At 53.1% G+C, this 15,563-nt stretch overlaps 1 protein-coding gene across 2 annotated transcripts in view; it reads left to right on the forward strand.

Annotated features, from left to right (window-relative positions):
• The window catches only part of ROBO4 (roundabout guidance receptor 4), a 108,958-nt gene that overhangs the window by 73,375 nt on the left and 20,020 nt on the right, over positions 1 to 15,563 (forward strand). For both annotated transcript variants that reach the window (XM_075328845.1, XM_075328846.1), the window contains exons 12-14: positions 6,897 to 6,939; positions 8,256 to 8,395; positions 11,176 to 11,511. In XM_075328845.1, coding sequence (XP_075184960.1) covers positions 6,897 to 6,939; positions 8,256 to 8,395; positions 11,176 to 11,511 — 519 coding nt within the window. The remainder of the gene's footprint in view (positions 1 to 6,896; positions 6,940 to 8,255; positions 8,396 to 11,175; positions 11,512 to 15,563) is intronic.

Raw genomic sequence — 15,563 nt, forward strand, 5'->3', positions numbered from 1 at the left:
TTATATCAGTGATGTCATCACCAGGGGGCGGGGCTGTATATAAGGGGTGTGGCCTCATGTCTGATCATATGTCATTATATGTTGTCATCACCAGGGGTGGGGCTGTATATAAGGGGTGTGGTCTCATGTTTGATCATATGTCATTATATGTTGTCATCACCAGGGGCGGGGCTGTATATAAGGGGTGTGGTCTCATGTCTGATCATATGTCATTATACCAGTGATGTCATCACCAGGGGTGGGGCTGTATATAAGGGGTGTGGTCTCATGTCTGATCATATGTCATTATATCAGTGATGTTATCACCAGGGGTGGGGCTGTATATAAGGGGTGTGGTCTCATGTTTGATCATATGTCATTATATGTTGTCATCACCAGGGGCGGGGCTGTATATAAGGGGTGTGGTCTCATGTCTGATCATATGTCATACCAGTGATGTCATCACCAGGGGTGGGGCTGTATATAAGGGGTGTGGTCTCATGTCTGATCATATGTCATTATACCAGTGATGTCATCACCAGGGGTGGGGCTGTATATAAGAGGTGTGGTCTCATGTCTGATCATATGTCATTATATGTTGTCATCACCAGGGGGCGGGCTGTATATAAGGGGTGTGGTCTCATGTCTGATCACATGTCATTATACCAGTGATGTCACCACCAGGTGGCGGGGCTGACACCTCTGACACATATGCAGGCTGGTTGTCAGCAGTATTAGATGAGGAGCTGGTGCTGTAGTGTAGTTGTCAGCAGTATCAGAATAGCTATTATAGATGGTTTCTTCAGCGCTCTATTGGGAGACCCAGACGATTGGGGTATAGCTACTGCCTCCGGAGGCCACACAAAGCACTACACTAAAAAGTGCAAGGCCCCTCCCCTTCTGGCTATACCCCCCCGTGGTATCACGGGTTCTCCAGTTTTCAAGCTTTGTGCGAAGGAGGTCAGACATCCATGCATAGCTCCACAGATTTTAGTCAGCAGTAGCTGCTGACTATTTCGGATGGAAGAAAAGAGGGCCCATATAGGGCCCCCAGCATGCTCCCTTCTCACCCGTTGATGGTGTTGTAAGGTTGAGGTACCTATTGCTGGTACGGAGGCTGGAGCCCACATGCTGCTTTCCTTCCACATCCCCCTGGGGGGCTCTGAGGAAGTGGGATCCTGCCGGCCTCAAAGCTCTGACGCCGGGCTCCATCCACAGACCCATTTGAACCTGCTGGATACGGAGCTGGAGTACCGTTCAGGGACATGGCCCTGCACCATTACAGGTACTCTGTGTCCCCGTACACACAGGCACAGCACACTCCAGACTTGCTGGGTGTGCTAGTGCGCCGGGGACAGTAAAGGGTTACAGTCACTGCAGCTTTGCTGAGTGACTTTGTGTATTGGGAACTACCGCGCCGGACGCTCCGGGAGCGGCGGCGCGGCTGGGACTTGTAGTTCGCCGGGGACTGGGCGCCGACCGCGCTTTTACGGCGGCGGCGCTTATAAATCCAGTCCCCGGCTTCTGCGGCCTAGTGCCGCTTCGTTCCCGCCCCCTCCCTGTCACTCAGGGAAGGGGACAGACGCTGAGCAATCAGCAGCGCCGAGGGCTGGAGCCTTATTTACATGCTCCAGCCCTCTCACTGCACACTGTCGGACACCGGATTCCCGCTCTGACTTGGGGCACGCCCACGGCCCGCCCCTCCTCACACGAGCTGGGGAAGACGCCGGCAGCCATTACTGCAGTCCGAGCTCGGACTTTCGGCAACCAGGCAGGACGGTGGCGACCATACACCCGCTTATAGGCGGGCGGTAAGCGGCACACATAGTGCTGACCCCAATATATACTGCAGTGTGTACATGTGTATTTTAACTGCATAGGTCGCTATATGCCCGCTTGGAGAGCGACACATCAGCAGCAGGAAAGCAGGTGTGCTAAGGCACAGGCTTTCTAGGCTGCTTGTATTGCACGTACTGAAGTGTTCATTTGTGTTTATGCTTGTATGCTATACACTGCACTGTACAGTCGCTAGTCTTAGCTATATTCTCCTGGAATGGCTAGACTACAGCAGCAGAAAACCAAGGGTGCTGGGGCACAGGTTTTTTTCTATGCTGCTTGTATTGCATGGGCTGCAGTGTGCATTTGTACTTGTGCTTGTATGCTATACATTGCACTGTATGGTCACTCTTCTGGGCTATATTCCCCTAGATGACTAGTCTACAGCAGCAGAAGAGCAGAGGTGCCAGGGCACAGGCTTCTATGCTGCTTGTATTGCTTGTGCTGCAGTGTTCATTTGTACTTTATGCTTGTATGCTATACATTGCACTGTACGGTCACCAATCTTGGCTATATACTTCTAGATGGCTAGTCGGCAGCGGCAAAAAAGCAACACAGTTTTCAGTGCTGTTTTTACTACATGGGATGCTGTTCATGACACCGTCCCATTGTGTGCATGCTCCCCTGTAGCACTTCGTCTGCCGGGGTCTCTAGCACTTCGTCTGCCGGGGTCTCTACTAGTCGTGGCCAAAGAAACCACCTGTCATCCCTGTCCAAGGACAGGGACGGAGTTGCAGTTTCGACAGATATATTGTCATAAGATAGAGACTTGCAGTCCAGACAGGCCATGGGCAATCTTCCTGACCAACCTCATTTGGAACGGGGGGGGTCCCAGAGGGACTCTCTGTATGATAAGGCAGCTCTCCAGGACTTTGATCCTGACATCGCTATCCATCCGGATACACCGGATGGTAACGCCATACGGAATGATCCTATAGCGTCCATCAATGGAAGGTTGGATCTTTCTCCCTCAGCTCCCCCAGTGGAGGAGTCAGCTTCACAGCAGGAGAAGTCCCTTTTCAGTATCTCAAACGGATATTGAGTATTTTTCTGGCCACGCTGACTTCAGAGAAGCAGTCCAGAAACACCACGCTTACCAGATAAGCGTCTTCTCCAAACGTTTTTAAGATACACGTTATCCCTTTTCCCCTGACGTGGTCAAGCGCTGGACCCAGGGTCCAAAGGTGGATTCTCCAATCTCCAGGCTTGCGTCTAGAGCATAGTTGCACTGGAGATGGGGCTTCACTTAAAGATGCCATTCACAGACAGATGGACTCTGGTTGAAATCTGTCTAGGAGGCTATCGGCGTGTCGGTTGCTCCGGCATTCACAGCCGTATAGGCAACCTAACCTTTTCAGCTGTTCTTGCGCAGCTGGCCTTGAGCACATGTACATCTGTACCGCAGAGGCGTCCGTAACTCCGCAATGTCTGCACTGCGACTTACCCTATTAATGCTGTCCTAAAAGTACAGTCGAGGTTTCGGTTCTTCCCAAGCTCGGGCAGGTCCCAATTGTCCTCGTGCAAAAGGGCTACAAAACCTCAGACGGGCTCAGATTCCGGCCGGGCTCAATCACGCCCAAGGAAGGCAGCCGGAGGAACCGCTACCAAGGCGGTCTCCTCATGATTCTCAGCTCTCTCTCTCTCTCCGCATCCGCGGTTGATGGCAGACTCCCCCGCCTTTGGCGACATTTAGCTGCCACAGGTCACAGACCGGTGGGTGACGGACATTGTGCTCACGTGCACAGGACAGTGTTCTGTTCTCGTCCTCCGACTCCATTCTTCAGAACGGCCCCACCTCCCCACCGAGCAGATGCCCTGCTGCAGGCGGTGGACACTCTAAGAGCAGAAGGAGTGGTGATCCCTGTCCCCCCTCAGGAACGAGGGCGAGGGTTTGTACTCCAATCTCTTTGTGGCTCCAAAAAAGGACGGCTCCTTCCGTCCTGTTCTGGACCTAAAACTGCTCAATAAGCATGCGAACGCCAGGCGGTTCCGGATGGAATCCCTCCGATCCGTCATTACCTCAATGTCTCGAGGAGACTTCCTTGCCTCAACAGACATCAAAGATGCCTATCTCCACGTGCCAATTGCTACGGAGCACCAACGTTTTCTACGTTTTGTGATAGGAGACGACCATCTTCAGTTCGTAGCTCTGCCATTCGGTCTGGCGACAGCCCCACGGGTGTTCACCAAGGTCATGGCAGCAGTGGTAGCAATCTTGCACTCTCAGGGACACCCGGTGATCCCTTACTTGGACGATCTACTCGTCAAAGCACCCTCCCTCGAGGCATGACAACGCAGCCTGAATGTTACGCTGGAGACTCTCCAGACTTTCGGGTGGATCATCAATTTGGCAAGGTCAAATCGGTCACCGACTCAATCACTAACGTATCTCGGCATGGAGTTCACACTCTATCAGCGATAGTGAAGCTTCCGCTGAACAAGCAGCGTTCACTGCAAACAGAGGTGCAGTCTCTCCTTCAAGGCCAGTCGCACCCCTTAAGGCGCCTCATGCACTTCCTAGGGAAGATGGTGGCAGCCATGGAGGCAGTTCCCTTTGCGCAGTTTCATCTGCGCCAACTGCAAGGGGACATTCTCCGCCAATGGGACGGGCAGTCAACCTCCCTGGACAGGAAAGTCTCCCTTTCCCAGACGGCCAAGGACTCTCTGCAATGGTGGCTTATTCCCACCTCATTGTCACAGTGAAGATCCTTCCTACCCCCATCCTGGGCAGTGGTCACGACAGATACGAGTCTGTCAGGGTGGGGAGCAGTTTGTCTCCGCCACAGGGCTCAGGGGACGTGGACTCAGCAGGAGTCCACCCTTCAGATCAATGTTCTGGAAATCGGGGCAGGGTATCTTACCCTACTAGCTTTCCAGCAGTGGCTAGAAAGAGAGCAGATCCGAATCCAGTCGGACAACTCCACAGCGGTGGCATACATCAACCACCAAGGAGGGACGCGCAGTCGGCAAGCCTTCCAGGAAGTCCGGCGAATCCTCATGTGGGTGGAGGACACAGCATCCACCATATCCGCAGTTCACATCCCGGGCGTAGAAAACTGGGAAGCAGACTTCCTCAGTCGCCAGGGTATGGACGCAGGGGAATGGTCCCTTCACCCGGACGTGTTTCAGGAAATCTGTTGCCGCTGGGGGGTGCCGGACGTCGACCTAATGGCGTCTCGGCACAACAACAAGGTCCCGGCATTTATGGCACGATCGCGCGATCACAGAGCTCTGGCGGCAGACGCCTTAGTGCAAGATTGGTCGCAGTTCCGGCTCACATATGTGTTTCCACCTCTGGCACTCTTGCCCAGAGTACTGCGCAAAAAATCAGATCCGATTGCAGCCGCGTCATACTCGTCGCCCCAGACTGGCCGAGGAGATCGTGGTACCCGGATCTGTGGCATCTCACGGTCGGCCGACCGTGGTCACTACCAGGCTGGCCAGACTTACTGTCCCAAGGGCCGTTTTTCCATCGGAATTCTGCGGCCCTGAACCTGACTGTGTGGCCATTGAGTCCTGGATCCTAGCGTCTTCAGGATTATCCCAAGGGGTCGTTGCCACCATGAAACAGGCTAGGAAGTCCACCTCTGCTAAGATCTACCACAGAACGTGGAAGATTTTCTTAACCTGGTGCTCGGCTCAGGGAGTGTCCCCCTGGCCATTTGCATTGCCTACTTTTCTTTCCTTCCTGCAATCGGGGTTAGAAAAGGGCTTGTCGCTCGGCTTCCTTAAGGGGGAAGTCTCGGCACTATCCGGGTTTTTTCAGAAGCGTCTAGCACGTCTTTCTAAGGTGCGCACGTTCCTACAGGGGGTCTGTCATATCGTACCCCCGTACAAGCGGCCGTTAGATCCATGGGATCTCAACAGGGTATTAGTTGCTCTCCAGAAGCCGCCTTTCGAGCCTCTGAAGGAAGTTTCCTTTTCTCGGCTGTCACAGAAAGTGGCGTTTCTTGTTGCGATCACATCGCTTCGGCGAGTGTCTGAGCTGGCAGCTCTGTCATCCAAGGCTCCCTTCCTGGTGTTCCACCAGGACAAGGTAGTGCTGCGCCCTATTCCGGAGTTTCTCCCTAAAGTCGTATCCTCTTTTCATCTTAATCAGGATATATCCTTGCCTTCCTTTTGTCCTCATCCGGTTCACCGGTATGAAAAGGACTTACGTTTGTTAGATCTGGTGAGAGCACTCAGACTCTACATTTCCCGCACGGCGCCCATGCGCCGTTCCGATGCACTTTTTGTCCTTGTCGCTGGTCCGCGCAAGGGGTTGCAGGCTTCTAAAGCCACCCTGGCTCGATGGATCAAAGAACCAATTCTAGAGGCCTACCGTTCTGCTGGGCTTCCGGTTCCTTCAGGGCTAAAAGCCCACTCAACCAGAGCCGTGGGTGCGTCCTGGGCATTACGACACCAGGCTTCGGCTCAACAAGTGTACCAGGCAGCTACCTGGTCCAGTCTGCACACTTTCACCAAGCATTATCAGGTGCATACCTATGCTTCGGCGGATGCCAGCTTAGGTAGAAGAGTCCTGCAGGCGGCAGTGACACCCCCGTAGGGGAGGGCTGTTTTGCAGCCCTAACATGAGGTATTTCTTTACCCACCCAGGGACAGCTTTTGGACGTCCCAATCGTCTGGGTCTCCCAATAGAGCGCCGAAGAAGAAGGGAATTTTGTTACTTACCGTAAATTCCTTTTCTTCTAGCTCTTATTGGGAGACCCAGCACCCGCCCTGTTGTCCTTCGGGATGTTTTTGTTGTTTGCGGGTACACATGTTGTTCATGTTGAACGGTTTTTCAGTTCTCCGATGTTACTCGGAGTTAATTTGTTTAAACCAGTTATTGGCTTTCCTCCTTCTTGCTTTGGCACTAAAACTGGAGAACCCGTGATACCACGGGGGGGTATAGCCAGAAGGGGAGGGGCCTTACACTTTTTAGTGTAGTGCTTTGTGTGGCCTCCGGAGGCAGTAGCTATACCCCAATCGTCTGGGTCTCCCAATAAGAGCTAGAAGAAAAGGAATTTACGGTAAGTAACAAAATTCCCTTCTTTGGGTGTAACCTTTATTACAATATAATTTGCACTCTTCATTTTTAGGTCTTTACCGTTTTGCCAGTGAGGACACCATCATTAAACACAGGTAGGGTCGTGTTATTTACCGGTGTCACTCATCGCCATCTAGAGGCCGCAGATAAGAGTGACTAAAGCCCTGCAACTTTTTGTTGCAATGTATCCAGTCCTCTGAGCAGTATACGCAGCAGCAGCAGCACAGATCCCTCCGTCCTTTTCGCCAGTCACGTTCTACCAGCACTGATACATTGTATATACTCCAGCGCAGAGGATTGTCTACACTGGATACAACTGTAACAGATCGTCAGCTGTGACAACCATTGTTAGGACACGCCGGGTCTCTCCGCCTGCGGTGCCAGTCTTTTGTGTGCCGTGTAATATCCCCCTTCTCATACCGATCATTATGGGATCAGGGAGGCTCCTCCGCACCAGCCGCCCTCAGCTCTGCGCGCGCCAGACAGCCCATAACTCAACATGAAGAATCAGTTAAGAAATGAGTTTGTGGCAGCGCCATTTACCGACTATAAAATATCGCTCTGTTTCAGCGATTCTTCAGCTCAATAAGACTCATTTGCGTTTGTCCTTCACAGGCGGCTGTAAATCGCGCTCTCGGGAGTTATAGTGCGGTGTACATTTTGTGTGACATGTCTCCCACAGAGATATCTGATATCTTACCAGCGCTGACATGTGAGACCCCACTTCAGAGAGTCCGCAGCTCCCCTGCTCTTTATTACAGACAAAGAATTATACTTAAGGATCCTGGGGCACATTTATAGAAGTTTTGTATGTTCTGATAACTTAGGGACTTAATTGCATCCACTAAACGTATACCGTAATTGTATCCTGAATTATACTCCGGAGCTGCACTCACTATTCTGCTGGTGCAGTAACTGTGTACACACATTACATTACTGATCCTGAGTTACCCCCTGTATTCTACTCCAGAGCTGCAATCACTATTCTGCTGGTGCAGTCACAGTGTACATACATTACATTACCCATCCTTTATTATACTCCAGAGCTGCACTCACTATCCTGCTGGAGCAGTCACTTTGTACACACATTACATTACTGATCCTGAGTTACCCCCTGTATTATACTCCAGAGCTGCAATCACTATTCTGCTGGTGCAGTCACTGTGTACCGTACATACATTACTTTACCCTTCCTGTATTGTACTCCAGAGCTGCACTCACTATTCTGCTGGTTGTGGTCAGACACCCTATAACAGTGGAGCTGCGCTCCTTTACTGCTAGGAGCAGTTAGTTTTTTTTTGTAAGTTCGCTCTTGCAGAATACAATGCAGCAGAGGAGTTTCTGCAGAATATAAAATACTGTACAAGGGGGGCTGTTGTACCCCAGATTCACGTGACTTTCTTCCCCACAGAATGGACACTAGTGACTCCCCGTGGCTCTCGAACACCTGGAAATCTGCGTCCTGTTCTAGAAACTACAGCAGCACGATGAGCATGAGCAGCCAGCTACTGTGGATGGAGAACAAGGACGCGACAGACTTCCATAAGTCCAGTATGTGAATGGGGGAGGGGACTTTACTAGTGGGCTCTGCTCATGGGGGGCTGTGCCCCGATTATAGGGGGGTATGTGCTGCTGTCACCCATTTCTGACAGCTCCAGAAGCTGTTCTTGGTTTCCTAATTTCAGATCTGAGCGCATTTTTGGATTTATTCCACAAAAGTGACTCTAATTCCTCTGATGACCGGGCGAGTGCTGCTCCACAATGCTCTATTCACTGATAGAAATATTCTGCACTTATTTCACATTAGTGATTTGGTAGTGAAATATGTTACATTGTCTTCTGAGGAAATCAACTGCGCAGAGTGCAGTACAGAAGTGCGACCACCAGAGGGCGAAACAGACACAGTGAAATTATGGAGGGGGTATAATGTAATATGGTAATACAGCTTCATACATCTCATTACACATAATACAATGTACAGTGACACTGGGGGTACAGGATAATGACGCTGGGGGTACAGGATAATGACACTGGGGGTACAGGATAATGACACTGGGGTACAGGATAAAGACACTGACACTGGGGGTACAGGATAATGACACTGACACTGGGGGTACAGGATAATGACACTGACACTGTGGGTACAGGATAATGACACTGACACTGGGGGTACAGGATACTGACACTGGGGGTACAGGATACTGACACTGGGGGTACAGGATAAAGACACTGACACTGGGGGTACAGGATAATGACACTGACACTGGGGGTACAGGATAATGACACTGACACTGGGGGTACAGGATAATGACACTGACACTGGGGGTGCAGGATAATGACACTGACTCTGGGGGTACAGGATAATGACGCTGGGGGTACAGGATAATGACACTGGGGGTACAGGATAATGACACTGGGGGTACAGGATAATGACACTGGGGGTACAGGATAATGACACTGGGGGTACAGGATAATGACACTGACGCTGGGGGTACAGGATAATGACACTGGGGGTACAGGATAATGATACTGACACTGGTGGTACAGGATAATGACACTGGGGGTACAGGATAATGACACTGACACTGGGGGTACAGGATAATGACACTGGGGGTACAGGATAATGACACTGACACTGGGGGTGCAGAATAATGACACTGACACTGGGGGTACAGGATAATGATGCTGGGGGTACAGGATAATGACGCTGGGGGTACAGGATAATGACACTGGGGGTACAGGATAATGACACTGGGGGTACAGGATAATGACACTGACACTGGTGGTACAGGATAATGACACTGACACTGTGGGTACAGGATAATGACACTGGGGGTACAGGATAATGACACTGGGGGTACAGGATAATGACACTGGGGGTACAGGATAATGACACTGGGGGTACAGGATAATGACACTGGGGGTACAGGATAATGACGCTGACACTGGGGGGTACAGGATAATGACGCTGACACTGGGGGTACAGGATAATGACACTGGGGGTACAGGATAATGACACTGGGGGTACAGGATAATGACACGGGGGGTACAGGATAATGACATTGACACTGGGGGTACAGGATAATGACGCTGACACTGGGGGTACAGGATAAAGACACTGACACTGGGGGTGCAGAATAATGACACTGACACTGGGGGTGCAGAATAATGACACTGACACTGGGGGTACAGGATAATGACGCTGGGGGTACAGGATAATGACGCTGGGGGTACAGGATAATGACGCTGGGGGTACAGGATAATGACACTGGGGGTACAGGATAATGACGCTGGGGGTACAGGATAATGACACTGGGGGTACAGGATAATGACACTGGGGGTGCAGGATAATGACACTGACACTGGGGGTACAGGATAATGACACTGGGGGTACAGGATAATGACACTGGGGGTACAGGATAATGACACTGACACTGGGGGTACAGGATAATGACACTGGGGGTACAGGATAATGACACTGGGGGTACAGGATAATGACACTGACACTGGTGGTACAGGATAATGACACTGGGGGTACAGGATAATGACACTGACACTGGGGGTACAGGATAATGACACTGGGGGTACAGGATAATGACACTGGTGGTACAGGATAATGACACTGACACTGGGGGTACAGGATAATGACACTGGGGGTGCAGGATAATGACACTGACACTGGGGGTACAGGATAATGACGCTGACACTGGGGGTACAGGATAAAGACACTGACACTGTGGGTACAGGATAATGACGCTGACACTGGGGGTACAGGATAATGACACTGGGGGTGCAGTATAATGACGCTGACACTGGGGGTGCAGTATAATGTCGCTGACACTGGGGGTGCAGGATAATGACACTGACACTGGGGGTGCAGGATAATGACACTGACACTAGGGGGGGGGGCAGGATAATGACACTGACACTGGGGGTACAGGATAATGACACTGACACTGGGGGTACAGGATAATGACACTGACACTGGGGGTACAGGATAATGACACTGACACTGGGGGTACAGGATAATGACACTGACACTGGGGGTACAGGATAATGACACTGACACTGGGGGTGCAGGATAATGACACTGACACTGGGGGTGCAGGATAATGACACTGACACTGGGGGTGCAGGATAATGACACTGACACTGGGGGTACAGGATAATGACACTGACACTGGGGGTGCAGGATAATGACACTGACACTGGGGGTACAGGATAATGACACTGACACTGGGGGTGCAGGATAATGACACTGGGGGTGCAGTATAGTGTCGCTGACACTCGGGTGCTGTGCAGATGTGTATGAATTGTGTCCTGCTTTGCAGACATCTCATTTGAGCGTAAGAGTGACGGCAGCCGCAGTCAGATCATCCCTCTGGTTCCGGACAGCAGTATGTATGGAGCGCTGTATGTGGATCTCCCAGGAAAGGACCTGACAACGTTCCAGTGCTCCTCTCCTGTCCGGCCTCCCGGGATGGGAATAAGCTCTAAGTCGGGGATACCTTTAGGACTGTATGATCACAGCCTGTTCCCGCACTGTCATGGCAGTGCTAACAACCTTACACATGGCGGCGCAAGAAGCAAGATATCGGGAAAACCTGTAGTTCCTGTACTGCCCAATGTGGCCCTAAAGGAGCCAAGGAGCCATTATCTCAAGAGAGGTAAATATGAATATGTACTGCTCTGCTGTACTGTAGAGAGGAGGAGGAGGAGCTGTACTGTAGAGAGGAGGAGGAGGAGCTGTACTGTAGAGAGGAGGAGGAGGAGCTGTACTGTAGAGAGGAGGAGGAGGTGCTGTACTGTAGAGAGGAGGAGGAGGAGGCGCTGTACTGTAGAGAGGAGGAGGAGGAGCTGTACTGTAGAGAGGAGGAGGAGGCGCTGTACTGTAGAGAGGAGGAGGAGGAGCTGTACTGTAGAGAGGAGGAGGAGGCGCTGTACTGTAGAGAGGAGGAGGAGGCGGTGCTGTACTGTAGAGAGGAGGAGGAGGCGCTGTACTGTAGAGAGGAGGAGGAGGCGCTGTACTGTAGAGAGGAGGAGGAGGCGCTGTACTGTAGAGAGGAGGAGGAGGCGCTGTACTGTAGAGAGGAGGAGGAGGAGGAGCTGTACTGTAGAGAGGAGGAGGAGGAGCTGTACTGTAGAGAGGAGGAGGAGGTGCTGTACTGTAGAGAGGAGGTGGAGGAGCTGTACTGTAGAGAGGAGGAGGAGGAGCTGTACTGTAGAGAGGAGGAGGAGGTGCTGTACTGTAGAGAGGAGGAGGAGGCGCTGTACTGTAGAGAGGAGGAGGAGGAGCTGTACTGTAGAGAGGAGGAGGAGGAGGAGCTGTACTGTAGAGAGGAGGAGGAGGAGGAGCTGTACTGTAGAGAGGAGGAGGAGGCGCTGTACTGTAGAGAGGAGGAGGAGGAGCTGTACTGTAGAGAGGAGGAGGAGGAGGCGGTGCTGTACTGTAGAGAGGAGGAGGAGGCGCTGTACTGTAGAGAGGAGGAGGAGGCGCTGTACTGTAGAGAGGAGGAGGAGGAGCTGTACTGTAGAGAGGAGGAGGAGGAGCTGTACTGTAGAGAGGAGGAGGAGGAGCTGTACTGTAGAGAGGAGGAGGAGGAGCTGTACTGTAGAGAGGAGGAGGAGGAGCTGTACTGTAGAGAGGAGGAGGAGGCGCTGTACTGTAGAGAGGAGGAGGAGGAGCTGTACTGTAGAGAGGAGGAGGAGGAGGTGCTGTACTGTAGAGAGGAGGAGGCGCTGTACTGTAGAGAGGAGGAGGAGGCGCTGTACTGTAGAGAGGAGGAGGAGGCGCTATACTGTAGAGAGGAGGAGGAGGTGCTGTACTGTAGAGAGGAGGAGGAGGAGCTGTACTGTAGAGAGGAGGAGGAGGAGCTGTACTGTAGAGAGGAGGAGGAGGAGCTGTACTGTAGAGAGGAGGAGGAGGAGCTGTACTGTAGAGAGGAGGAGGAGGTGCTGTACTGTAGAGAGGAGGAGGTGCTGTACTGTAGAGAGGAGGAGGAGGTGCTGTACTGTAAGGAGGAGGAGGTGCTGTACTGTAGAGAGGAGGAGGAGGTGCTGTACTGTAGAGAGGAGGAGGAGGCGCTGTACTGTAGAGAGGAGGAGGAGGAGCTGTACTGTAGAGATGAGGAGGAGGCGCTGTACTGTAGAGAGGAGGAGGAGGCGCTGTACTGTAGAGAGGAGGAGGAGGCGGTGCTGTACTGTAGAGAGGAGGAGGAGGTGCTGTACTGTAGAGAGGAGGAGGAGGCGCTGTACTGTAGAGAGGAGGAGGAGGCGCTGTACTGTAGAGAGGAGGAGGAGGCGATGTACTGTAGAGAGGAGGAGGAGGCGCTGTACTGTAGAGAGGAGGAGGAGGAGGCGCTGTACTGTAGAGAGGAGGAGGAGGTGCTGTACTGTAGAGAGGAGGAGGAGGAGCTGTACTGTAGAGAGGAGGAGGAGGAGCTGTACTGTAGAGAGGAGGAGGAGGAGCTGTACTGTAGAGAGGAGGAGGAGGAGCTGTACTGTAGAGAGGAGGAGGAGGCGCTGTACTGTAGAGAGGAGGAGGAGGCGCTGTACTGTAGAGAGGAGGAGGAGGCGCTGTACTGTAGAGAGGAGGAGGAGGCGCTGTACTGTAGAGAGGAGGAGGAGGCGCTGTACTGTAGAGAGGAGGAGGAGGCGCTGTACTGTAGAGAGGAGGAGGAGGCGCTGTACTGTAGAGAGGAGGAGGAGGCGCTGTACTGTAGAGAGGAGGAGGTGCTGTACTGTAGAGAGGAGGAGGAGGAGCTGTACTGTAGAGAGGAGGAGGAGGCGCTGTACTGTAGAGAGGAGGAGGAGGCGCTGTACTGTAGAGAGGAGGAGGAGGCGCTGTACTGTAGAGAGGAGGAGGAGGAGCTGTACTGTAGAGAGGAGGAGGAGGAGCTGTACTGTAGAGAGGAGGAGGAGGAGCTGTACTGTAGAGAGGAGGAGGAGGTGCTGTACTGTAGAGAGGAGGAGGAGGTGCTGTACTGTAGAGAGGAGGAGGAGGCGCTGTACTGTAGAGAGGAGGAGGAGGCGCTGTACTGTAGAGAGGAGGAGGAGGCGCTGTACTGTAGAGAGGAGGAGGATGCGCTGTACTGTAGAGAGGAGGAGGCGGCGCTGTACTGTAGAGAGGAGGCGGCGCTGTACTGTAGAGAGGAGGAGGCGGCGCTGTACTGTAGAGAGGAGGAGGCGGCGCTGTACTGTAGAGAGGAGGAGGAGGCGCTGTACTGTAGAGAGGAGGAGGAGGCGCTGTACTGTAGAGAGGAGGAGGCGCTGTACTGTAGAGAGGAGGAGGAGGAGGCGCTGTACTGTAGAGAGGAGGAGGCGCTGTACTGTAGAGAGGAGGAGGAGGCGCTGTACTGTAGAGAGGAGGAGGCGGCGCTGTACTGTAGAGAGGAGGAGGAGGAGCTGTACTGTAGAGAGGAGGAGGAGGAGGCGCTGTACTGTAGAGAGGAGGAGGAGGCGCTGTACTGTAGAGAGGAGGAGGAGGCGCTGTACTGTAGAGAGGAGGAGGAGGCGCTGTACTGTAGAGAGGAGGAGGAGGAGCTGTACTGTAGAGAGGAGGAGGAGGCGCTGTACTGTAGAGAGGAGGAGGCGCTGTACTGTAGAGAGGAGGAGGAGGCGCTGTACTGTAGAGAGGAGGAGGAGGAGCTGTACTGTAGAGAGGAGGAGGAGGCGCTGTACTGTAGAGAGGAGGAGGCGGCGCTGTACTGTAGAGAGGAGGAGGAGGAGGAGGCGCTGTACTGTAGAGAGGAGGAGGAGGAGGCGCTGTACTGTAGAGAGGAGGAGGAGGCGCTGTACTGTAGAGAAGAGGAGGAGGCGCTGTACTGTAGAGAGGAGGAGGAGGAGCTGTACTGTAGAGAGGAGGAGGAGGAGGAGCTGTACTGTAGAGAGGAGGAGGAGGAGGCGCTGTACTGTAGAGAGGAGGAGGAGGCGCTGTACTGTAGAGAGGAGGAGGAGGCGCTGTACTGTAGAGCGGAGGAGGAGGCGCTGTACTGTAGAGAGGAGGAGGAGGCGCTGTACTGTAGAGAGGAGGAGGAGGCGCTGTACTGTAGAGAGGAGGAGCTGTACTGTAGAGAGGAGGAGGAGGAGCTGTACTGTAGAGAGGAGGAGGAGGAGCTGTACTGTAGAGAGGAGGAGGAGGCGCTTGTACTGTAGAGAGGAGAGAGGAGGCGCTGTACTGTAGAGAGGAGGAGGAGGAGGCGCTGTACTGTAGAGGAGGAGGAGGAGGCGCTGTACTGTAGAGAGGAGGAGGAGGCGCCTGTACTGTAGAGAGGAGGAGGAGGCGCTGTACTGTAGAGAGGAGGAGGAGGCGCTGTACTGTAGAGAGGAGGAGAGGGCTGTATGTAGAGAGGAGGAGGAGGCGCTGTACTGTAGAGAGAGGAGGAGGAGGAGGCGCTGTACTGTAGAGAGGAGGAGGAGGAGGCGCTGTACTGTAGAGAGGAGGAGGAGGCGCTGTACTGTAGAGAGGAGGAGGAGGAGGCGCTGTACTGTAGAGAGGAGGAGGAGGCGCTGTACTGTAGAGAGGAGGAGGAGGAGGCGCTGTACTGTAGAGAGGAGGAGGAGGCGCTGTACTGTAGAGAGGAGGAGGAGGCGCTGTACTGTAGAGAGGAGGAGGAGGAGGCGCTGTACTGTAGAGGAGGAGGAGGAGGCGCTGTACTGTAGAGAGGGAGGAGGAGGCGCTGTACTGTGAGAGGAGGAGGAGGAGGCGCTGTACTGTAGA

This window comes from Anomaloglossus baeobatrachus, chromosome 11 (genome assembly GCF_048569485.1).
Source record: "Anomaloglossus baeobatrachus isolate aAnoBae1 chromosome 11, aAnoBae1.hap1, whole genome shotgun sequence".
Taxonomy (NCBI): Eukaryota; Metazoa; Chordata; class Amphibia; order Anura; family Aromobatidae; genus Anomaloglossus; species Anomaloglossus baeobatrachus.